Source organism: Podarcis gaigeae, assembly GCF_964106915.1.
Source record: "Podarcis gaigeae genome assembly, chromosome: 1".
Taxonomy (NCBI): domain Eukaryota; kingdom Metazoa; phylum Chordata; class Lepidosauria; order Squamata; family Lacertidae; genus Podarcis; species Podarcis gaigeae.
The window spans coordinates 83,843,430-83,867,021 of NC_139678.1; the positions used below are offsets into that span (position 1 = coordinate 83,843,430).

At 45.5% G+C, this 23,592-nt stretch overlaps 1 protein-coding gene and 1 long non-coding RNA gene across 6 annotated transcripts in view; one reads left to right on the forward strand and one right to left on the reverse strand.

Annotated features, from left to right (window-relative positions):
* Positions 1-16,107, reverse strand: part of CLCF1 (cardiotrophin like cytokine factor 1) — a 51,155-nt gene extending 35,048 nt beyond the window's left edge. For 2 of the 4 annotated variants that reach the window (XR_014561592.1, XM_083728467.1), the window contains exon 1: positions 14,771-15,216. Coding sequence is in view for 3 of the 4 variants with exons in the window: in XM_083728467.1 (XP_083584593.1) it covers positions 14,771-14,798 (28 nt within the window). In the remaining variant the exon portion in view is untranslated. Of the gene's footprint in view, positions 1-1,305; positions 1,458-14,770; positions 15,217-15,762 lie in introns of those variants that run through there. The other 2 variants (XM_083728469.1, XM_083728468.1) reach the window with 2 other exon arrangements.
* Positions 1,495-23,592, forward strand: part of LOC310839725 — a 34,720-nt gene continuing 12,622 nt past the window's right edge. For both annotated transcript variants that reach the window (XR_014561607.1, XR_014561608.1), the window contains exons 1-2: positions 1,495-2,196; positions 4,556-4,725. This is a non-coding gene — a long non-coding RNA (uncharacterized lncRNA). The remainder of the gene's footprint in view (positions 2,197-4,555; positions 4,726-23,592) is intronic.

Below are 23,592 nucleotides of genomic sequence, written 5' to 3' on the forward strand. Positions count from 1 at the left end.
ATGTCTATAAAAGCAACCCTGCCTTTTGAGTGCCCTGTTCCAGAATGTCAGTTTTTTTAAGCACAAAACTCAATGAGAAAATAAGCAAACAGTCCAACAATCCAAAGAGGGTGAAAATGCCTGAACAGAAAAAATCAACAAGTTGTTCAAGAAAACGTATCAACCTTTGTGAACCTTATAGACCAGCACTGTGGAAGTTGACTGAGAGGTAAGTCCCACAGAGAGAGTTCAATGCAAATACCCATAAGATTGCAGCCTTAAATGTGATGCCCACTTAAGGGTTTATGGGTCTCTTATGATTCCCTATCACAGCAGAAAAATAAGGCAACGGTACTTGACAGCAAGCATGACTGGATTTTGAGTGTTCTTTGCTTTTTGGTGCATGAGTTATCCTAACCATATGTGGTTGTGCTTATCCATGATTTTTTGCCACTGAATAAACACTCATTACAAGGCACTAAGGATGCAACCTAGGTATAAGCTCATTGGGTGGACCAACTTCTCCTATCCAAGTACTGTACTAACCAGGCCTGACCCTGCTTTGCTTCAGGGAAGACTTAATTCTGAGCAAGCATGCACTGGACTGTTCTGCACCCCTGAGTCTCCCTCACCCTATTTATGTGCACGTTTGAATGTTGTAAATGCAGTCTAGAAGGCAGATGAGAACAATCTTTAAATAAAGATGCATTTTCTAGTAGCCAGTGTTGGTTCTGCATTCACATCACTGATGCAGCAAACACAAGAGTCTTTTATGCCGCAGACCTCTGCATGTTTACTCAGAAGTAAGCCCCTTTGTGTTCCATGAGGCATACTCCCTTGTGTGTTTAGGATTGCAGCCTCATAAGGCAATCCTATACACAGAAACAAGTTCTATCAAGTTCCAGTGGGTCTTTCTCCCAGGACTGGAGAATACAGGACTGTACCTTTGCATAGCAATCCTATACACGTTTACCCAGAAGAAGCAAGTCCTGCTATGGGCCTTACTCCTGGCTATGAGTGCAAAGGGTTGCAGTGCTCTTCATGACAGGATCCTTTAAACGCAAAGGAGTTCAAAACTCCTGTGTTGCCTGGATGAATAAATCAGAGAAAGAAAACAACTCTTCACCTAGGAATCCAACAGGTTTGCTAATATATTTCAATTTTTTTAATTCCTTCTATTCTCCAAAAGCCTGATTTCCAGAAGATAGCAATGTAGAGTATCTCCTCACCAGTCAAGTGAGGAAGGGGGGACACAGTAGATCAACCTTAGGGAATAGGGATCGACTTTATGGGGTGTGGATTGAAAACAGCCCTAAGAGCATTTACCTGATTTGTACACCTCTCGGCCAGAGAGTGAGGCATCATTGAGCTGAACTGAAAACGGACGGTGGTGAACCCGATTGGGGTGGGGGGTGTTGCTCGCTTGTGACTCACTCCCTTTTCTGTTTGGGTTGGCTGAGCCCCGCGGTGCCGGGAGCCCCCACGTAGGTTGTTTTTTGGTTTTTTTTAACAGCTCAGCCCCACATGTTATGGTGTGAGAGCCTGGGCGGGGCGGGGGCGAGAGGAGAAGGAGGAGGGTCGAGTTTCCAGAGTTGCAGGCGATGTTGGTTCCAAAACAAACAACAAAGCTGTCCGTGGACTTTTACGTGGCGTGGTGGTGGGGAGGCTGAAGGGGTTGAGGGGTGTGGACGACGGCAAGCTGGGCACAGATTAGGGTGGCCCTGAGGCGAGAATGGGAAGAAGCAATCGAAACATGGCGGAAAGGGGCCGCAGCGCATTTTTGCAACTTTTTAGAATGCGATCCGAAGAAAAGAGCTTCTTCACCGGGGGAGGGGGTGCATTTACTTTTTCTCCCTCACGTACAAAAGAGAAGTTGGATCAGGCTAGATAAGGACGTGATTGCGGCCTGCAGAAAAGGTGGTAGATACGGGAGAGGGAGGCAGGGAACTGATTTGTGGGGCGCTGAATTTCCGCGGCCATTGCAGTCAACGAGCTGTATTCATTTATTTTAAGATTTGTATCCCGCTTTGTCACCGGAACTTCGACAGCGGCCGCCAGTATAAAAAGCCCTCTAAAAACCAGACCAGAAGAGTTAGTCGGGTTGTTTAATGGCGGCTGGAGTTACGGGAATGCGTATGGTGAGCCCAGAAAGCTCACCGTGGAAGATTCTCGCAGCATTTCTCCAGACGTTTTATTTTATGGATTCTAAGCGAATAGGTACATGGAAAAGATAATAGACTAGTCCCAGCGATTTATCTTGGGAGGAAGGTCCCGTCTATGATTTACGTGATAATGAAGTTTTATTTTTGCCTTCGCAAATATTGTTTGATACTCGAGGCTGAAAGTCAGAGCAGCAGGCCAAGAAAATACGCGCCCTGTCAGTACAAGAGAGCACTCTGCCCACCTCACCCTCGAAAAAAATTAAAGGAGCAACTGATTGCCCTTATGTTTAGCGGGGAGGGCTTAATCTAAATCTCCAGAGTGAAAGAGACTACTGGGAGAGGAAAGGGTGTAAAGAGAGCAATTGCTTTTCACCTTGCAGGTATGCATAATACTTTGAAAGGAAGCCTTTGATGCAGTGAACTGGGATAGACACCAGTCCTCTCCTGGTTCACACACAAAGGGAAGGACTAAGACAGGCATGTCCAAAGTCCATTTTGGGGACCTAATTCGGCCTGCCGGTCAATTTTATCTGCCCCCCGTGGCAGTATATGTCCTGGGGTAAAACCCTAAAAAAAGTTCAATAACTTTGGTCAGCCCTTGCACATGTTCATTTCATCAAATCTGCCCTCTTTGAAAAAAGTTTGGGCACCCCTAGACTAAGAGGAATTAGCAAATGGAAGGTGAGGTAGGGAAGAGGCAGAAACCAATTTAATGTAATATGGAGGGGGAAATGAGTTCATTAATGGGCCAGAGGCACATTGGAGTTGACCCAGGATTGCAAGTGGAGCAGAAGCGTGTTGGAGAGTGGATTTGTACTACTTAGGGTGAAGGTAAAGGGACCCCTGACCATTAGGTCCGGTCTCGGATGACTCTGGGGTTGCGGCGCTCATCTCGCTTTATTGGCCGAGGGAGCTGGCGTACAGCTAACGGGGTCATGTGGCAGCATGACTAAGCCTCTTCTGGCAAACCAGAGCAGTGCACGGAAACGCCGTTTACCTTCCCACCGGAGTGGTACCTATTTATCTACTTGCACTTTGACATGCTTTCAAACTGCTAGATTGGCAGGAGCAGGGACCAAGCAACGGGAGCTCACCCCGTCGCGGGGTTTTGAACAGCCGACCTTCTGATTGGCAAGCCCTAGGCTCTGTGGTTTAAGCCACAGCGCTACCTGCGTCCCATCACTACTTAGGGTACGTAAGATTATATATGTACCCTTAGCACCTTTAACCTTGCTTCTGTGCAAAATCAGAGTGGTTATGAAATGTTGAAAGCATTCTGTATATTCAGAAAGGTTGAAGGAAGAGTCTTACATATGTGTTCAGAACTAGGCTGCAGTAGAAACTCTGGATAACTTAATACTGTATGACATTTAAAGTGCTACCCTGAAACTTTGCCATAAACTATCTCAATGACTTAGCTAAGTACCATGGTACCCAAGGGAGCGGGTGACGCTGTGGTCTAAACCACTGTCAGCAGTTTGAATCTGTGAGGCAGGATAAGCTCTAGTTACTGTGTCCCAGCTTCTGCCAGCCTAGCAGTTTGAAAGCACACCAGTGCAAATAGATAAATATGTACCACTGTGGCAGGAAGGTAAACAGCGTTTCCAGGTGTTCTGTTGCACCAGGAGTGGTTTAGTCACACTGGGGTCCTTTACTTTTCTCTTTTTTACTAACATATAAAAGTTTCACATAAGAAAACCCGATGTCTGACACCTATCATTTTCTCTGCTTGATTTAAAGTTTGTTTTTAATATGCTGCAGTTGCAGGAAGCCTCAAAAGTGTGTGTGCATGCACAGGGGTGTCTGTAGGAAGCTTAAGTCTGCAGTGGTCCTGGACATGTGAACTTCCCATTCTGCTCAGACAAACAGTGAACTGCCCCATTGCACACATCTAAAATTTAGATGCCCACATTATCAACTTTCTTCTTCATTGTCCTATGAAAAGGTCCAAGAAAGTAGAACATATATTAGTATATCTTTGAGCATTGTTACAATGTGGTACAATGTTGAAAATTTCAGCTAGTGGTCTTATAACTCTGCTGGTTCTACTGAGTAGAATATCAACCTTTGTGAATTATATAGTGTCTCCTATAGTGGGCTATGAATGACTTGACACCTGACGTTGGTGTGTGGAGCATGGCAAAGAACCAGCACCACTTTTAGAGAGCCAGATGCCTCTATCACCATTTCTGCTTTTAGTCTGGAAACAACCTATGAGTTGGGCTGTTCATTAATTCCATTTTACAGAACAGAGGCTGAGCAAAATAAAATACATTGTTTAGGCTTTCTGATGAATCTTCAGCTGACGGGATTGGAACAAAGTTCCCCCATGTCTTCAGTAAGTAGGGGCTGGGTGGGCTGGAGTGATGTTGGTTGTGTACCCTGCTTGTCCTTACATCTGTGTATTCCCTTAGGCATACTCCGGGCTGAGCAAATGGAGGAGTCTGCTGATGACACTGGGGAGCCCCAAACAGCCGGCAGACTTGTTTGCATCAATAATGACAGAGTCAAGGCCGTGCAAGAAAGCGGACAATGAAATTAACCAGACAGTGGCTGTGCTTTGTAAGGATTTTTCCATTCTGAGGTAAGCTGCATCACTCCGGGAGAGAGAAGTGTAGGGTGAAGTAGGAAGTGACAGGGAACAAAAAAAGTGTGAAAATGAATGAGGCACAGAAGGAGATTCCTAGATGGATGGGAGACTCTGCAGGTTATATAGCCCACGAAGGAACTTGCAGCTGTTTACAAATGGGCACACAACAGAGCATGTGCTAGAATACTGTACATAAGAAACTTTACTGGGTCCTCCAACACATTTTTAACCATTTATTGTCAAACTTAGAGCCTGATCTTAATCACATTTACTTGGAACCAAACCCTACTGATTTCACTGAGACTTGTTTCCTGGCAAGTATACTTAGAAGTTCAACAACAGTTTGTGAACAGCTCCTAAAGTTAAATACCTGTAGCAAAAGAACAGGCAGAGGATAGTCAGTGACCACCCACATTTATAGGCAGCAGCAAACAAGGGCAGAATGGGGAATTGAGGCAAAGGATGTGAGAACAGATGAGGTCAAGTGAGAAGGGAAGACAGCTGAATGGACAGCTGAGTTGGAAGCTTAGGGGTTGAAGAATAAAACACAAGGGGTGCAATACAGGGGTTAGGTGCACACATTCCATGCAAATCACTTAGCTGTGTGCTTAGTTCCTACAGATTTGCCTACAAAGCACCATGCAGAAGCCATTAGCAAAAACTTTGACAAGCTGTTTAGTGAACCTGGATGCACTAAGGCTATAAAAGTTAGAAGGCCAGATTGGGGGAGTCACAGGTCCGTAAGACATCTATGCAGCTTGCCAGAATACCCCATAGTCTTGGAATAGGTCTTGGAAATCTGTACCTGTAGTTGAGTCAGTGGAAGAGATTAGGGATGCTGTTGGTTAAGTGCCCACCCTGTTGCCCAATGGCTGTCTAAGGTAGTCTCAAGTCCAGTGTTGGGGGACCCCAGGACAGTGGTTCTGCATGACATCGACATTCATGCCAAGGTTGCTTTGTCTGGTCCAGTTTGGGCCTTCATGGGCCTGTCCCAAATTGTCAATGGACCAATACACAGGGTAGGACACACATTAGCTTTAGGCTTCACTTCAGGGTGAGTGGCTGGTGGTTTGCATATTGATCCCTTTGTTGTGGGGAGGGGCCAATTTGGACAGCATGCGCTTTGAGACCTATGAAATCTGATTGATTCCTGAGTGCTCTGGAAGATTTTCGAGTAGCCAATTTTGGTGATTTTGTTGAGGCTGTTTCCTAATTGTAGAACATTAGGGTGAGGAGGCCTGTTGACACAGTCGCTTCAGTGTGTCTGGTCTGACACTGCAGAGCTCATTCTGCTCCTCAGTTCTCTTCATAGCTACGAGCCACAAAAGAGGCCAGATAACAGCTGTAGCAGGCTGAACAGTGGTTAGAATGCATATCTGCAAGTATCACATAGCGATGATGGCAGTGAAAAAGGTCCACCATTCCACTTCCATCAAGCAGAGCTCTTTCTAGTTAAAATGTTGTTACAACCTGCCTCAGTCAGTTGGACACTGTAACCACCACAAGCCTGCTGTTTAGACACACCTGTTTAGGCAAGCATTCCCTAGAAGTGAACTTGTGATTTTATTGTTTCAATAGGGGCTTTTGTTTTGCTTTTTCAAATGCTACAATGGAATACTTATTGTGTATTTTAATTATGTATTGATTTTATATTTGACATTTAAGTGGTACATAAATTAGATGACAATGAGGATGATAATAATATTGCTACATCAAGCTTCCTGTGTGTGAGGGAATCAGAAGTGGCATCAGACCAAATGGTAAAATGAGATGCTTTTTGGGATAGGAGCCTGGCCTCTGTCATAAAAACCAAACCAGCTGAGTGTTTGCCTAGGCCCAAAAGTTGTGAGCAGGGCCACCAAGTGTGCATAGTGCCCCTGGAGGACAGTTGAGGAGAGCATGTCTAGACTGCACAATGCAAAAATAATTTCAGATTTGGGTGCAAGCCAAGGAGTTTGGCAGTTCCAACTCAACACAGAAAGTGCCAAACTCTGCACCTTTAACTTCCCTCTTTTTAGATCTGTGCTTAAAGGATTTTGGTGTGGGATAGTAAATGCCTGAGATTACAAGAACATCACTGCTTGAACCACTCAGAACTCATGAGATGGCAACGTGTGCTTAGTCAAGTCTATTGCATGCTTACTCAGAAACAAGTCCTCCTTAGTTCAGTGGAACTTGCACCACAAACTTTATACATGTTTATTTGGAGTGAATGTGCATAGGATTGCAGCCCTACTCTTAATAGATGAATTTAGGATTGCAATCTTAGCATAACAAAGAGGCTTCCTGCAGGATGATGTGTAATAAGATTTCCACTGAGGGAAAAGCAACTGTATCAGTGGAAAGACCTCGGGCGTGCAGAGAACAAGGGGAGTGTGGAAATGCTTTATTTCAGTTGCTGCATATGGTGAGGTGTTAGTTGGCATCAGGTTTTATAGCGAGACATTCTTAGGAGGGAAGTATCGATTGGGAAAACTGGCTGATAGCAAAAGAATAGTCCATTTCAGGGAAAGGATTGGTAAGAGGAAAGCTTTTGAGAATAGACAGATGTTTCTCTGAAACAATCCTGAAATTGCAGCCTTAGGTGTATATTGAAGTCACTCCTATGCATGCATTAACTAGGAAGTAAGCTCCATTGGGGGACGCGGGTGGCGCTGTGGGTTAAACCACAGAGACTAGGACTTGCCGATCAGAAGGTTGGCGGTTCGAATCCCTGTGACGGGGTGAGCTCCCATTGCTGGGTCCCTGCTGCCAACCTAGCAGTTCGAAAGCACGTCAAAGTGCAAGTAGATAAATAGGTACCGCTCCAGCGGGAAGGTAAACGGTGTTTCCGTGCGCTGCTCTGGTTCGCCAGAAGCGGCTTAGTCATGCTGGCCACATGACCTGGAAGCTGTACGCTGGCTCCCTCGGCCAGTAAAGCGAGATGAGAGCTGCAACCCCAAAGTCGGCCACGACTGGGCTTAATGGTCAGGGGTCCTTTACCTTTTTTAAGCACCATTGAGCTCAGTTGGATTTATTTCTGGGTAAACATGAAATATTATTGGCTGTGTGACCTCAAAACTGTCCTGAGCCTGTAAGATATACATGGATATGGTTGTTGACAAGAGTTTTTCTGACACAGGCTTTTTAGGTGTTTGATGCTACTGTTGAATATGGGAACATGTGGAGCTGAAGTATATATTGAGCTAAGCTGCATTGAAACCAGTCTGGCCTGGTTCAAAACTGTGATGTGAGCTTACAAGAGTATCAAGGCTGAAAGGAAGGCAGTAGGAAAAGCCCAAAGTCAGATCAGAAAGTCATATTGAGAGCACCTTACTGCATGCACTGGGGTTCTGTACAAAAGCCATCATGTGTTAATACTATGCAGAATGGAGATTAGTAACACTAAGTATAATTCCTAGTGCCCATCTGGTTATTGAGACAGGTAAGAACATAGTCTGTGGTGTCCTATCCTGACCAGGCATGAATAGCATTTAGCCATGCTCAAGTACCCAGCTGTGAAATTTAGAGCCAATGCAAGAAACAGAAGACAAAACCCCCTGAAATGATTCACATTTAGGGGTACAGCATATTCTTTGAACTACAGAGGTGCCTTGTGGATTTTCATGACCATAGAAATGCTCCAAGATTGCTGGTCATCCTAATGAAACAAGTTTAAAGCAGGCTGATCACTTTTCAAGTTTGTGAGCTTTTCTTTTTCTAGCTGGCTTCTCCTGGAAGAATTAAGCTGTTGGCAAGAGCTTATGACAGGTTGTTCCCCCTTGAGATTTCAAAGCATTCGTGGCAGGGAATGGCTTAGTGGTCTGTGAGCGCTTCATTTAAAGAAATCTTAATATGGGAAGCCTTAATTTGAGTCCTTCCTATATTAGACACAGGGATTGGCAGAGAATCTGGTGTTCCTGGGGCTATTAATGGGGAGACACAGTTAAATTTCCAAGAGGGCTCTCAAGAGTCTTGTGGGCAGAATAATGAAGAACTGGCATGTCAGCACTGTGCAGTTTAGCCAGCGTCAATTATACCAAAGAGCTTTTATGCCAGAGCACAAAAAAATGCACTTGGGACACTTGCAGTAAATAGCACTCCACTGAGATTCCTAGAATCTAAATGAGAAATCACTGCACAGGAACTGTCCATACTAAGAAAATAGCAATCACTGTGCAGTAGCCATGAGGAGACTGCTATCCACACAGACTAGACCTCGGCACCTTTTTCAAACGGTCCTTGTAAGCAGGATTCAGATGCTATAGATCATGGATTGAGAAACATTTGGTCCTCCTGATGGTTTTGGACTCCCAGTGCCCATCCGTCCCATCCAGCATAGGCAGTGGCCAAGGATGATGGGAGTTGTAGTCCCACAACATGTGGAGGGCCACGTTTCCTATCCCTGTTGCAGATAAAGATTCCACAAGAAAGCTTTGATTCACTTTCTCATCTTCTTCCACTCATTATTCATTCATACAGACTGCAGCCAGAGTTTTCCCCAAAACAGCTGATGTAACATCTAAAATCACCTCCTACTGGTCTAAACTCAGAAACACTACTTTGCCCTCATCTCCCTTGAACATCCTTTCAGATCAGTTTCCCTTGAAGGTCTGCCATCTCCTGAATGACTCCATTGCCAGCACACCCATCTGTCAGGTCACACCTTTAGAACTACACTTGATAGCTTCCTCCCCTTTCATGTGAGGAATGTTAGAGCTCCATCTCAGGCTCCTCTGTGCCCCAGTACTGGACGAACTTGCCACTCACACCAGGTTTTTCTTTTCTGCTGTTTGCTGTATAGCTTTGCAATCATGAGCGACCTGAAATCCAGTGTGGTCAGAATGGAGTTTGATTTTCCCATATATAGTCAGGGTACCATGATGCATTTTGCTCAGCCTCCTTTCAAGACCTCAAGCATCCCTCTGCGATTACGTTCTAGTGACTAAGTCATCCGCAGCATCTGGGCTAGAATCCAAAGTTCTTGCTTGTGGCCCAGATTATTACAGTATTGCCTTCTCTACCTGTGTGATACTTTCCTCGCTCCATCCATGGCCCCATCCTTGCCTCTGTACTACTGTTTAGCATGCTGATTCAAGACCCAGTCTTCTGACTCCTTTGCCATGCTTCTCTCTTGCCTTTACACCAGGGCTGACTACACTCAACTCCCATCACCCTCAACCATCATAGCCTATAGTTAGGGTTGATGGGAGTTGCAGTCCAATAGCATCTGGGGGACCACAGGTTAGCCATCCCTGGCTTACATGATCATTCTGAGGCTGATTCTATTCCTAATATTTCCCACTTTTTTCCTAGGCTGCAACACAATAGGCCACCTGTCCTGTTGTTTGTTGAAAGTCCTCCTTTTTGTGACTGTGCTTAAATGCTTTGTTTCCTGCATCTATCCCAACAACAAACACCTGAAGTTTGGGAGGTAAATGTCTAAAGAAGGAATAGATTGCTACCTCTTTCACAAGCCAGGGGAAATTGTCACCACAACTCCTGGTTATTTCATTACTTCTGTGATCGTGTGTGTGTGTGTGTGTGTGTGTGTGTGTGTGTGTGTGTGTGTGTAGGGTGTCTTAACAGCAGGAACACCTGAACCTGGACTTGGCCTTAGTAGTTCTGAGAATAGAGTTACTAACTGGCAGTGGGTGTCTGTGTTTGGACTGAAATCACCATGACTGACTTGGGGATTGCAGGGGGGTGGGAAGGTTGCAGTTTTTATAAGGTTCTTTTTGAATTTGTACTACCTTCCAGTTTTTTAGTGTGTCTTCAGTTCACATAGTATAACGGAACATCTGGCTGGATCTAATTTAGTGGCTGGACAGGCTTTCCCCCTGTATGTTGGGATGGGGAACCTGTAGCCCAGCAGACATTGCTGAATTGCAGCTCCAGTCACCCCTGACTATTGAACATACTGGCTGGGGCTGATGGGCGCTAGAGTCCCAACATCATCTGGAGGGCCACAGCTTTCCCCATCCGTACTGTATCTAAATCCCACCATAGCATTTCTGCTCCTGTTGGTCTACACAACTGACTGCAACCTGCATGGGATCAGGACCTTCTCACAGAAAGCATGTGGGTGGCCTGGCGTGGATCCATGGGGGAGAAAGCATTTGCTCCATTGGATGTCAGACCTGGCCCGTGAAAGAGTTTTATCAGGCTCTTGGCAGCCCTGCCAAATGCTAACCATGTGGTATGCATTTTGCCCATGGTTTCATATGCAAGGAGAGGAAATTTGTTTGCAAATGTTGCGAGATATGTGAGTTATTCCATACTTTAAATGTGATTATTGGGAGGGGGTGTTATAAACAGTGCCCTGTCTGATAGCTACGCAGAGGCTGAATTGTAAAGCCTGGCCACCTGTGAGGAGGTTGGGCTGTGCATCAAACTATACTTCTGGTTTCCGGACTACTGCCTGGAGAATAGAGTGGTCCCTGAGAACACAGAACTTGGCCATCCCTGTGCTACAGCACTGAGCCAGGAGTGTGGGAAACGGCTGTCTATACGTGCCCCTAAAACTGAAGCCTGTCTCTCAAAATGTCCTACTCGAGCCTCATTTGTGCTGCTTTCCGTATATAAGCCTGTTACTGTCTTGTCGCAATAGCACACAGAACCTTCAAACCATTCCCTATAACTTTTCCCTTTCCCCTCTTTAATTTCCTGGCTGCAGGCTTAAGATCAGCAAACCTAAACCAGCAGCAAACTTAATGAGGAGCATCTGTACAGAAAGGGCATGCACGTGGAAGTGTGTGTGTGTGCGCGCGCACGCACGCACACGGGTGCGCTTACACACACAGATGTGTGCGAACCCACGGGGCTGGACAGCAGGAGGTCTACCTGTCAGAACTCTGAGGCTGCCTTGAACTTATTGTGGGAAAGAAGCCAGTGCTGATATAAGGCACAGTGCAGGCCCAGACTGAGACAGTGGCAAGATTTCCTCTGTTGCCCATTTACTGGGCAAGTTGTACTGTACAATGTAGTGCTCACAGCCAAGGTTTATGTTATATCCCACTTTTCTTCCATCATGGAACCCAAGGCAGTGGACATGGGATTCCCAGGTGGTCTCTCATCCAGGCACTGACCAGACCCAAACCTGCTTAGCTTCAGCAAGGACGTGGTCCAATGTGCCTTCTGACCACAGCCAGACCTAGTCTCGTTTCTATCTAGTGTGCCATTTTCCCTAGATGAAAGTTGTGTGGGGCAACCCCAGTAGCTTGTGGCAGCACTCAAATGGGTGAAGGTGTGCTTGTACACCAACTCAAGACTAGCTTTCCAGTCCTCAGGTGTGAAACCTATGAAGTAGCCGTCAGGAAGACAGTGGCTTAGATTGCATGCTAGGGTGTATTGTCCTCAAAGGGCTCCAGGCACCCTTCGTTTTAGGTATTAAGCAACGTGGCTGTTAAAAGTATTATGTTTCTGAATAGGACTGTTACATGCATGAATTTAGTGCCCACCCTGTCTCATACCTTACTATCCTTACATTGACTGTTTACATTCTGTCTGTTTACTAGTTATATATAGCCACACTGTTATACTAAGCAAGCCCCATCTCACACAGATTTCTACCCTTCTCACGCACTGAAATTAATTCCATCCCCCACTTTTGCTCTGAGCAGGGCCAGAGCTTACTCAAATGCTGCCATTCACAAGAGGGGACATCCTTATGCACACAACCATGCGTGTGCTTTTTCAAAAGCGCATCCAAAGGTGTCCCACTAAGCCACCGGACAGTACAATAAAACACTTTGACTCCTAAGAAGAGAAGGACAAGACTAGTTGGCCTTTCCACACGCAGTTCACAGCAATGATTTTGCTATGCATCAACACCAGGAACAAAACTCATTCAAAGCTGACACTTTTGGGGGCTCTTAATGTCTTTGCCAACTTGGGATGGACAGTTGGAAATGGAAAATAAGCCAATAGTAAAGGCTCCCAGCCCCATTATCTCTGAGCAGCAAATTTAATGAGGAGCATCTGTAGGGAAAGGAGATGCATTGGTGTGGCCATGGACATGCATATGGATGTACATGGCTGTTTTGAGCATGAGGAGTATGTATGGTCCTTAACTAGGGAGTGTATTCCAATCTGCATGTGGCTCCATAACATGCCTGGATACTTTCCCTGGGATAGTCCCAGCCTCTCTTTTGAGATGCTCCCTCCGTAACAGTGATCTTGTGTTCCAGCCACCTTTTTATCCCTGCACATATAAGCTAAGGTTGACCTTCCTATGAGTACAGTGGACCTGCAGGCATGGTATTCCAATGCATAGAGCCTTTTCAGGTGTGACGGTTGGCTGTCTGTTTGGAGGACGGGCTCCCACATCCCCTCTTGCACACAAAAGGGGCCGTGTTGCATGCTGCTTGCCAGCCTGCCCTGGTGCCCAACTATGCAGCAGGCAAACAGGGTTCAATTCGTTTCCAAAGACGACATCCCTCTAGATAATCTCACATGCATGCACAAGTAAAGAAGACGTCTGTTTTGTGGGATCTGTGCCATTTCCCAGCACACCATTGCCCTTTCTAGTCACACCTACCCCATTCAGTTCCTTCCTGTGCAGCATCCTTTCCCCCCCCCCCCCCATGCTACCCAACTCTAAGCAGCTTTCTGTCTTAAAGCAAAAAGAGCCAACAAATGGCACTTTGACAGCCTATCAGCCCAATGTATTGCTGGGTAGGATCCCTCTCTAATTTGGGCTGTTCTGGAGAGAAATCCCTTAAAAAGATGCCTAGTCCCAAGCTGATAGCTGCAGCTGCTGGATGGGAGTGATAGAATCATTTGAGTCTATCAGTTTTAGCTCTATTCTCTCCCTCCCTGCCTGCGCTGCCCCCCTCCCATGCCTTTTCACTTTTCCTGGCTATCTCAGCCAAGGAGCAGAACTGACCGGCAGTAAAGAGACCCAAGCCGATAGACAGCATCTTTCCCCAACAGACCTAGCAGTGAGAATTTGGGCTGTTGTTCATTTGAGACATGAAAGAGCAAGTTCTGCGTATGCCTGTCTACTGGTCTCCTCGGCCTCACATTTTCCGGCATATCCCCCTCCACATTCCCTGCTTTGCCTTTTCCAGCATCCAGGCAAGGGAGAAAAAATCCCAAAGATTTTTCTGTTTTTGTTTTGCTTTGTTTGTTTGCTCTTTCTTTTTAAAATAGCTGACACTGTGGGAGCAAGAGACTCCCCTCTCCCCCAAACAGCGTGATTGTCAAAAGAGCCAGTCCAGGAAACAAACCACTTTTGACCTTTTAAGGCTTGTTTTTACATTTTTATTTTATTTTAAACACAAGCCCTCTCCCAGAAAGCCTGGGGTGTTGTCTGCAAAACACAAAACCCCCATTGCTTATAAAAATTACACCCTGCAGGAAAAAGTTCTCTCATTCCAAGTAATCGCGCCCCCCTCCGCAACTCCTTTCCAACCTTTTCAAAGTAACAGCAAGAAAAGTTTTGTTAACCGGCTGCAAATGTTAAAACTCTAAGGATTAACAACAACAGCAACAAAAACCCCTAACATTATTTAGGAAGACTGGACACTTCCTAGGGTTTTGTGCCCCCCCCTCCATCCGCCGGAGCAAAGGACGTTTCCTCGTTCTTTGCAGAAAAAACTTGTTTCAGGGTGGTTCCCCCCTCCCCTTTCACTTCTCCTGTTCTTTGTTTAAAAACAAACAAACAAACCTTTATTTTGGTAACCAAACATACTTTCTTTCTGTGCTGGGGCAGCACTTAAAGCACGACAAGGGGGGTGGTAACCCTTTATAGCCCTTGTCTAAAATGCTGGTGACTTTGATTTTCCTCTGTCAGTTTTGGATGTTATTCCCTTACTAAGCAGCGTCTCTCTCTCTCCCCTTCTCTCCCCCCCCCCAGTAATCACAAACATGCATGAAAAAGAGAGAAGGGGGGGGCAAAGGGAAAGTCTTAAATCAGTCCCAAAGCCAGACAGACGTTTTAATCAAATCAAATTAGAATCAGCAGCGGTTTTGGGGTGGGGGGAAGATGAGGCGCATGGCAAGAACCCCCCGCCACCCCATCCCCCCTCTCAAAACTGAATGAGATGCGAGCCCTTACCTGGACCCCCCCCAGCAACACATAGCATAGTAGACTCAGAGTTTGGGCTGGGGGCGACGCTGCGGGTTAGCAGGCAAACGGTTTTGTTCCGAAGCTCCTGGCGCAGAGTGAAAAAATTGCCTTTTTCCCCGGCTGGCTCTGCCCCCGGTTCCGTTCCTTTTTCTCCCTCCCCCCTTTTCCCTATTTGTTTTGGTTTGTGTTTGCTGGGTGTTAGGTGGGAAAAGTTGTCTGTACGCTTTTTTTTTTTTGGTATGTGTGCAAAGTTTTCACCACTCTCTGTCTCTCTCTCTCTCACTCTCTCTCTCTCTCCTCTTCCACCTCCCGTGATTTGCTCTTTTGATTGGTGTCCAGGAATGTAAGAATATAAAAAAGAAAAAGGGGAAAAAAGTGCATACACCCTCTCTCGAAGCGGCTGCCTTTCCTTTTTCCCTCCCTTCCTTTTTTTTAAATCAAGTGTTAAGCAGAACCAGGTTGCTTTCAAGAATGTATTTGATGCAATTGTATACAAGCGGAGGGTCATTCATTTCTTTCTCCTTCTCTCTCTCCCCCCCCCCCCACCTCTCCACCCCACATTTGCCACCCACCTCAACATACCCCACTGCAGCTCTTCAAACTTTGGGGTGGGGAGGGGCAAGAGAAAGGTAAAGGAGCCAGCAGTATGCATTTCCCTCAAAGTAAAGAAGGAAGCGGGAGAAAACTTTTGTTTTGTTTTGTTAAAGAACCATCCAGAGGAAATGCCAGCCCACCATACCCCACCCTAACCCCCTCCCAACCCCGCTCTCTAGATCTCTGGATGCTGCCAAGATTTGCTAGTGGCATTTTTTAACACAAAAAAAAGAAGAAGAAGAAAAAGAAGAAGGGGGGTCTTCCAGTAAATGCTGGAGAAATTGAACGTGTTTGTGAGGGCTCAGTTGAGGTTCTCAGTGGGGAGAGGTGGGCTGGCTTCCCTGCGCAGGAGGGGAGGCCTGCAGAAAGGTACCCGGGACTCCTACCTGCTCTGAACTCCATCTGGTTAAAGCCCCAGTCCGGTGCAGCCCTTGAAGGTAGGTGTGTGGCTGGATGCTTCCTTTCGCCGAGGGGTCTGCATGGAGTCTGCTGCCTCCTTTATTCTGGGCCAGGATTAATAATCCCATTTGCCAATCCCACTCACTAGGGTTTGGTTGTGGGTTTGGTTTTTGTGTGTGTGTGTGGTTTGTTGTTGTTTTTTAATTTGGTGAAGATATTCACGAAACCTTCCCTTCTACCCCCCCTTTCCTCCTTTCTGACGTGTAAAGCTTTAACCACAAAGCAAAGCCCAGTCCCAGAGGGTGGGAGTATGTGGGGGGGCATGGGGGGAGGAGGAGAGGCACCGCAGATTGGCTCCTCTCCCCTACAAAGAGACAAGGCGAGGTGAGTGTGTGAAGCCACCCTGTCTCGGGCTGAAATGCCAGATTTGGAAAAGGGAGGTGGAGGGAGATGGGGGGGGGAGATGGGGGGGAAGGGGTGGGGATAGACGGGAGAAACTGACCCATTCTCTTTCTCCACTTCTTTCGCCTTTCCTCATGCTTCCCGTTCTGACTCCCTGCAGTACTTGCCTGTCTAAGAATCCCCTTGGCCCAGACTTTTGGCCCGGTCTGCGGCAGGCTTTTTGACATCCGCGCCCCAGCCAAGTGCCAAGCAACTGGGGCCGGCGGCTGCCTTCCCACTGCCCTTTTGCAGGAAACAAAACACAATGGCTTGCCAGTGGGTTGTTGTCGGATGCTTGTCCCATTCTCACAATCGGAGTGGTGGCGTTTAGTCACCAGCAGGTGACTAAACCTCCAGGCGACAGATGTCATGAAAGGCTGATGTAGGAGTGAGTATAGTTTGCTCAGCAGGCAGGCAGTCAAGGGCATTGGTAAGGGGGCCTTTTGTCTCTTTCTCTTCGCCCAGAAAAAAAAATTCATACACATTTGTCTCTCATTCATCCCAGTGTTCTTCCTTCCGTTCCTTTGTGTGTTTGTGTGTAATATATACATATATAGGTTCTGATCGTAATTCATTAATCAGCAAAAGACTTGTCAGTCTTATTTCAACACAAGGCTTGTGACTCAGCACTCTGCTTTCCAACTTTAGGGGCAACCTCCCTTACGCTGGATGGACTCATTGGAAAGGGGCTCTGATGAGGAAACAGGGGAGGCTGCAAAAGCGTTCAGGGTGTTGTTTGAAGGGGCGCATTAGGTTTGCTGCAGAGGAAGTATTCCTTTAAAAATAGCCATGCAAGTGATATCTATGGGAATGGGAATGTTAATGCTGAAGTGATAGCAGCACCCTACTTAATGAAAGATAGTGTTGTATCTCGCATAGAAACCTTACAACTTAGCATAGCTTTCCCCACCCTACCAGTTCTGAGCACTGGTTTGGTTCTTCATATTTGTCCACTTAGTATACACTGATATGCTCCATTCATCGGGGTTTGCACCCATGTAACCATGCAAGCAAGCAATTTTTTTGACAGGCCCCAGTTCTGCAGACATTGCAGATGCAACATCTCCGTTAGCAAATTCTCAGCATAAGTGGTTCTGATCCAGCAAACCTCCACTGCATTAGTTTGGGTGTTTGCATTCCGTCCCTTCTGCTACCCAGTTGCTGAGCTCTGGGATCCGTGTAGAAGTTGTTTTTTGTTGGGGCTTTTGAGCTGTGTTGAAATGTATTTTCCCCCACCCCATGTTGCTTAAAAAAGTTATCTGACAAAAGAAATTCTCTCTTTGAATTTAAATGGCTAAGAAATTGTTTATTTTCAATTACCCTTCCTTTGATTAGGACTGACTTTGCTGATGGGAGTCTTTCTAACTAGATGAGGACTTTGGAAATAAACTTCACATTTAAAATAAACTATCAAATGTTATTAAAGCTGGCATGTCAGGTATATAGCAAAAATGAAGGAAAAAAGGAACTAAAGCTTGTTTATTCACATTACTAAATATTTACATATTTTGCAAACAAGAAAAGCAAGGGAGAGAAGGGCTTTGTGCTGTACAAGGAAATCCAATCACTTCATCCAAAATTAATTGCGTTCGTGAATATATATGTTTTTTCATTGTTAAAACCTGACTCGTTATTTACATGGAAAAACTATTATAGTGCTTTGAACTTTAGGAAAGAGGGGTTGGGGGACGTATTCCTTTTTCCCCTTGCAGGCTTTCGCGCAGTGCTTTGTGTAAAAACAAAGGCACTCAGAGACACAACTAATTTTAGCATTTCCAGCCCTCCAAAAGCCTTGTGCCTTCAAAAGGTGAAATTTAGCATTTTTCTCAAATGTAGTCCGAGTTTGAACCACTCAGCATTTTAAGTCTTATAAAATGTTTTAAGCTGTGAATTCCTGGGCTTTCCATTCTTTATTTAAAGTAACTATTCACTTAACTGTTTCACACACCCATTTATTTCTTAGTCATTGGAGATTTATGTACCTCCAATAAGGGCCAAGGTGAACTGATATTTCTTTTGTGTACAGAATAAATAAATCTAAGGTAAGCAGCAGCAGTCCAATTTATATATTTACAAGAAACTGAGTCCAGCACAAAGCGCTGCCTTTTCTTTTTGTCTAGACACAAGTTTACATGTTTGTAAAATGCGTAGAAGTTTTCAGGCACATCGCTGCCTAGTCCTTCTTCCATGCTGTGTTTTCTTGAGCCTGCTGCAAAAGAGTGCAAAATTAGTTGAAATGGGCTTTGAGGGTTGTATGAGGGAAGGTGCAGTGTGGGACCCGGAAAGGCATATCCCAAGTTGTGAGTTTTTGGTTCTTGAGCTAAAGAAGAGATGCTTCTATTTGAAGATAAATTTCTTTTCTAGCAGATAAACTCTGAACCTTGAACTTCTAGATTTGATTTGATTTTTATTTTATTTACAAAGGGGCATTTGGGAAGCTTGGAGCGTAAAAGATACCCATCATGTGCCAAGGACGTGTGAAAAATATGTGACCTGTGCTTTATCCCTTGAAATCAGAAGGATCCTATAAAACAAATTGTGACTGCCAGTCTTAGCTAGAACTGACCACATGCCGTGAAAATGCTAATATGCAGTAGCAGCCAAGGAAATTTCAAAAAAAGGTTTGAAAATTAATAGTGAAGGGGTTCACAACATGCTTGTTTCCCAGTACACATAAACATATTCCTTTACAACAGGGCTGGGAGACCCTGTGGTCCTTCAGATGTTGCTGGACTACAACTCTCATCATCCTTGGCCATTGGCCATGCTGGCTGGGGCTGGTGGGAGTTGGAGTCCAGCAGCATCTGGAGGGCCAAGGGTCCCCCAGCCCTACTTTTACAATATAGTTTTACACATTCCATGAAACATGGTGGAATAGAGACCCGGATCTAGATCACAGTTCATCAATTTCCCGTCCTGAATAAGCAGTAGTTGGGTCCAGAAATGTAGACGAGAGGCATGCCCAAAGCACACAGTGGGAATTTACAGACTGAAAGAGCAGCAGCTGTGTCATACGACCAGATTACAAAACTTGCGAAGACAATTTGCATCCTTTGGGTCGTTATGGGTTATGTGAGTTGTAATTTGGTATATCAGAACCTGGGGCAGAGCCACTCTGAATAGGAGAAAGGGCACACATACCTTAAGAGATTTGCATTCCAGATTAACAGCCAGGCCTGTTTGGTAACTGCAGCTGGCCCAAAGTGGACATTATTTTGCCTTACAAGACTAAGGGCTCATCCACATTTTGCTTATCCCGGGTTTGAGTGGTTTTCTGCTTGTCTCGTGCTTTCTAGGCACGGCACGGGTATGAGCAGTTTACCATTTGCCCCTTTGCTTTCCCCGGGAACACCAGTTCTTTACAGCTGAATTGGAGCAAATGTCAGTCCTTGGGAAACCTAATTGACATTTACTCTGATTCGGTGATAAAGAGAGGGTTTTCCTCGGGGGGGGGGGGCAGTGGAACAAGGGCAAGTGTGGATGAGCCCTAACACATTTGACCGTAGGTACTAATTCTAACCATTGTGGAAGCCAAAAGACAAGGGGAGCCCCTTTTGCTCTCCAAAAAAATACTTGCTTCTCACAGGCAGCTTCCTTCTTAAGGCTTAAAATAATACAAATTTCTCCTCTGCCAAAAGATGTATATTCAAGTGTTCCAGGAATTGTACTTTAAAAAAGCAACTTAACCCTAATTGTGTGGTTGGCAAATACATATTAGTGTATATTTTGTGAGCTTTGTTCTCGTAAGTTTTTTTTTTCAGAACTATTGGTGAGGAATGACATATACAGGACACTGAGAATGTGGGGGAGCATTGGCTGGAGTTTGAGGAGATATACAGAATGAAGCTCCACTTCCTGGCCACTTTAACCCACCCACAGATTACCCTGGTTTTACAAGAGATTCTGCCTTCACCTTTTAAGTGTCATTCTACAACCGTGAGGTCTCAAAACATACTTTTTTAAAAGTGAGATTTTTAGGGTTCTGGCTGGAACACAGATGTATCCCTGAAGCCAGAGCCGCTTCAGATGTTATAAAACTGGGGGAATAGACAGACAGGAAGCACGAGAGTGATGCTTTTTTTGCTCCTGCAGTTCTCTGTTGTCATCTCAAATAGAACTTTTAAATTTCACCCTCTTGGGGAGTTGCAGAAATGCCCACGGTTCCATTTCAGCTTATTCATTTCATTGCAGCAAGTGTGCATGTGTGAAAAGTCTACTTTGGATAATATGGGGGGTGAGGACATTAGGAAGCAGGCACGTAAACCCTAACCTCTCTATGTTATGTAGATGGTTATATGCCTTGACAAAAGGACTACTCCTGCAGCATTGTCAGTGTGCTCTTTAGTTGATATATGCTCCCTTGCTAATTAATGTGGAGTAAATACCATCCTTGCTTGTTGTTTTTTATTATCCCAGCCATTAAAAAGACTGATCAAGATTGCTTCATGTGGCAACTCTTAAAAGATTTGAAAAACAAGCTTGAGTAAAGATAAAGTGCTTTAACGCTTTGCCTTTCTGCATTAAGTGATCTTGTGAATGTCTCGTTAGGTCTGCTAAATTGATCCAGCTTGGATCTGACAGCCAGATACATATAAATTCTGTTCGCTCTTTGCCTTTGCCTCAGGCAGTCTTCCATCTCCTCAGCATTCCTGGACCACATTCACACAGTTACATTAACCAGCCATTTGCTGTGCTTCCTAACTCCTGTACTATTCACACTTTGAACGCAGCAGTAGGAAGAGTATAGATCCCACTTTTAATACCATACTTCTTGTTCCTTACATCTGCAGGAATATTGTGGAAATAAAACTTTCTTTCCCCCCTTTCCAGGGTGCCTCTTGACAACTGCAGAAATTACAGCTTAATTGCCCTCTAGGAAGTAGAGTTAAGAGGAATTCTGGGATACCTGCACATGACATCACTGAATGGGATCTCCTGGGGCATTAGGTAGTCTATTTCTTAAAATGCATATTAATTGTACAGAAATCAAAGTACGGTTTTTAGAACTCAGAAGTACCTAACGTTGCTTTTGTGGTACTCTTGTAAATGCCACCAAAAGCAGTTCCGACTCTCTTTCCTCCCACAGCAATGAATTGTGGCCGACTCCAGTTTGCATGTCCAAGCACCCTTTTAATGAGGAGGTGATCAGTTAAAGGCTTTCTTCTCTTTTCAATCTCAATTAAATAACCACCAAGCATCCTGCCATCTTGCATATTGCCATCTTCAGCGCTTTCGTGAACTCCTTTCTATTCCTTCCCGCTGCCCATTTTTAAAATCTCTTCAGCCATTTTCTTGAAGTATTGGTACTTCGTGCCATGGAATGCACTTTGCATCCTTACCAGAAGTGAGATATCCTCATTTCAGATTGAGATGTAGGTCAGAAAGGGACTTGCCCAAATCTGCCAGGGACGTGTCAGAGTGAAGATTCCCCATATGTCAGGCAGGTGCTCTGGCCTTTTGAGGTGTCCTTCCAGAGAGCAGCAGGAAGTCCCTCAACCCCACAGCCACCCTTCTGATCACTCCTGGCAGACCAGAGATTCTTCCATGGACTGTTAAAGTTTTAGAGGTTTTGAAGGCTTCTTCTTCTCTGGCCTTCTCATGAAGATGTCAGCCTCTGCGGGTCGTGTCCTTGCTCGACACTTAGCCCAATCCCTGGCATGAGGCCGAGCCATTCCTTACATGGGAGCATAGGGTACCACCTGGTTCACAAAGTCCTGGCAGGCTGCCTAGCTCTACCATTGGCAGTCCTGCCTCTCTCACCTCCCCCCCCCACCCTGCTGCATCACAGGAAGCACTGTGGGTGGTTTTGAGCTCACCAGAGAGGGGTGAGTCCTTCCCCCAATCTCTAGAGGCGTCAGCACTAGCCAAACCTCCCACTGCCAATGCTTGATTGAGCTCCTTCCCAGCCTCTCCCCCCCCCCCCCACTTCCCCAATAGCTATTCTTACTGAGTGGTTTGTTGTTGTTTTGGCAAAGGTTTAAATAAGGGCAGTGGGACAGGAGAATCATATAACATTTCTGGCTCTTCCGTCAGCCTGCAGTGATATCACTAGGAAGATCCCACAGGCATCAGGCTGAAATCCTAGCTGTTAGTACTGTAAAGCAGCCTTCCCCAACCTGGTGCCCTCCAGATGTTTTGGACTACAACTCCCATCAGCCTGTGCCTGATGCTCTCCAGCACACACAGGCTGTGGCTGATGGGAGTTTTAGTCTGAAATGTCTGGGGAGCTCCAGGTTGGCGAAAGTTGCTGCAAACCCTAGCAATGGCTGCTGGTTCTATTCTCCATGCTATAAATATATGCTGATGTCACAGAAAGATGCTGCTCTCTTCTCTTCCAGCCCTTCCCCTCTTGCCTCTCATTCATTCCTTGCTCCCGCTCCACCACATGCCTGTGCTGTCTTCCCACAGCTGCTCTTTTCAAGTTCATAACCCTCTCGCTCGAGGTTCCCCTCTTACCTGTTTCCTATCCATCCACTAAAGGGATTGGCAAAGGAGTTGACTCTGTGACAGGGAAATGACGTCATGGGATTTTATAAGCTGACATTCCAAAGTGATTAATGGGGTTGGGTGCTCCACAGACTTATCATTTCATGTTCTTTTGGCAATCCTGGACACGAACCACCATTGGTCACATTTGTGATGTGCTGGGAGCTTTGCTCTACCTACAGCCACAAGTAAAGTGAATACAGTGAATGCTAAAAAGAAACAACAAGATAATATACCCTTGTCATGGCATTAAAACTTTTACTTGTAACACACAGTGAGCACTAGGATCATAGGAAGCTGCCTTATACAAAGTCAGACCACTGGCTCATTCAGTTCAGTACTGTCAACACAGACCAGCAGTAGGTCTCCGGGATTTCATGCAGGAGTCTCTCCCAGCCGTACCTGGAGATAACGGGGATTGAACATGGGACCTTTCGTATGCAAACCATGTGCTATGCCACTGAGCTATGGCACTCAATGTTAAATGAATCAGAGGGGGAACGGCATGCTCCATTGCGGAGTGGGACCTGAGGCACAGTAGTAGTATCTCATCAGTGTCTGCAAGCCATAATCAAAACAAAAAAAATTCCTTCCAGTAGCACCTTAAAGACCAACTAAGGTAGTTCTTGGTATGAGCTTTCGTGTGCATGCACACTTCTTCAGATACACAGATATTGTGTGTATCTGAAGAAGTGTGCATGCACACGAAAGCTCATACCAAGAACTAACTTAGTTGGTCTTTAAGGTGCTACTGGAAGGAATTTTTTTTGTTTTGACTATGGCAGACCAACACGGCTACCTATCTATAACTGCAAGCCATAGAATAATGATGTGTTTGGCCCTACATACTCCTCATTCCCCGCCCCATGGCAGGCCCAAAATGTGTTGTT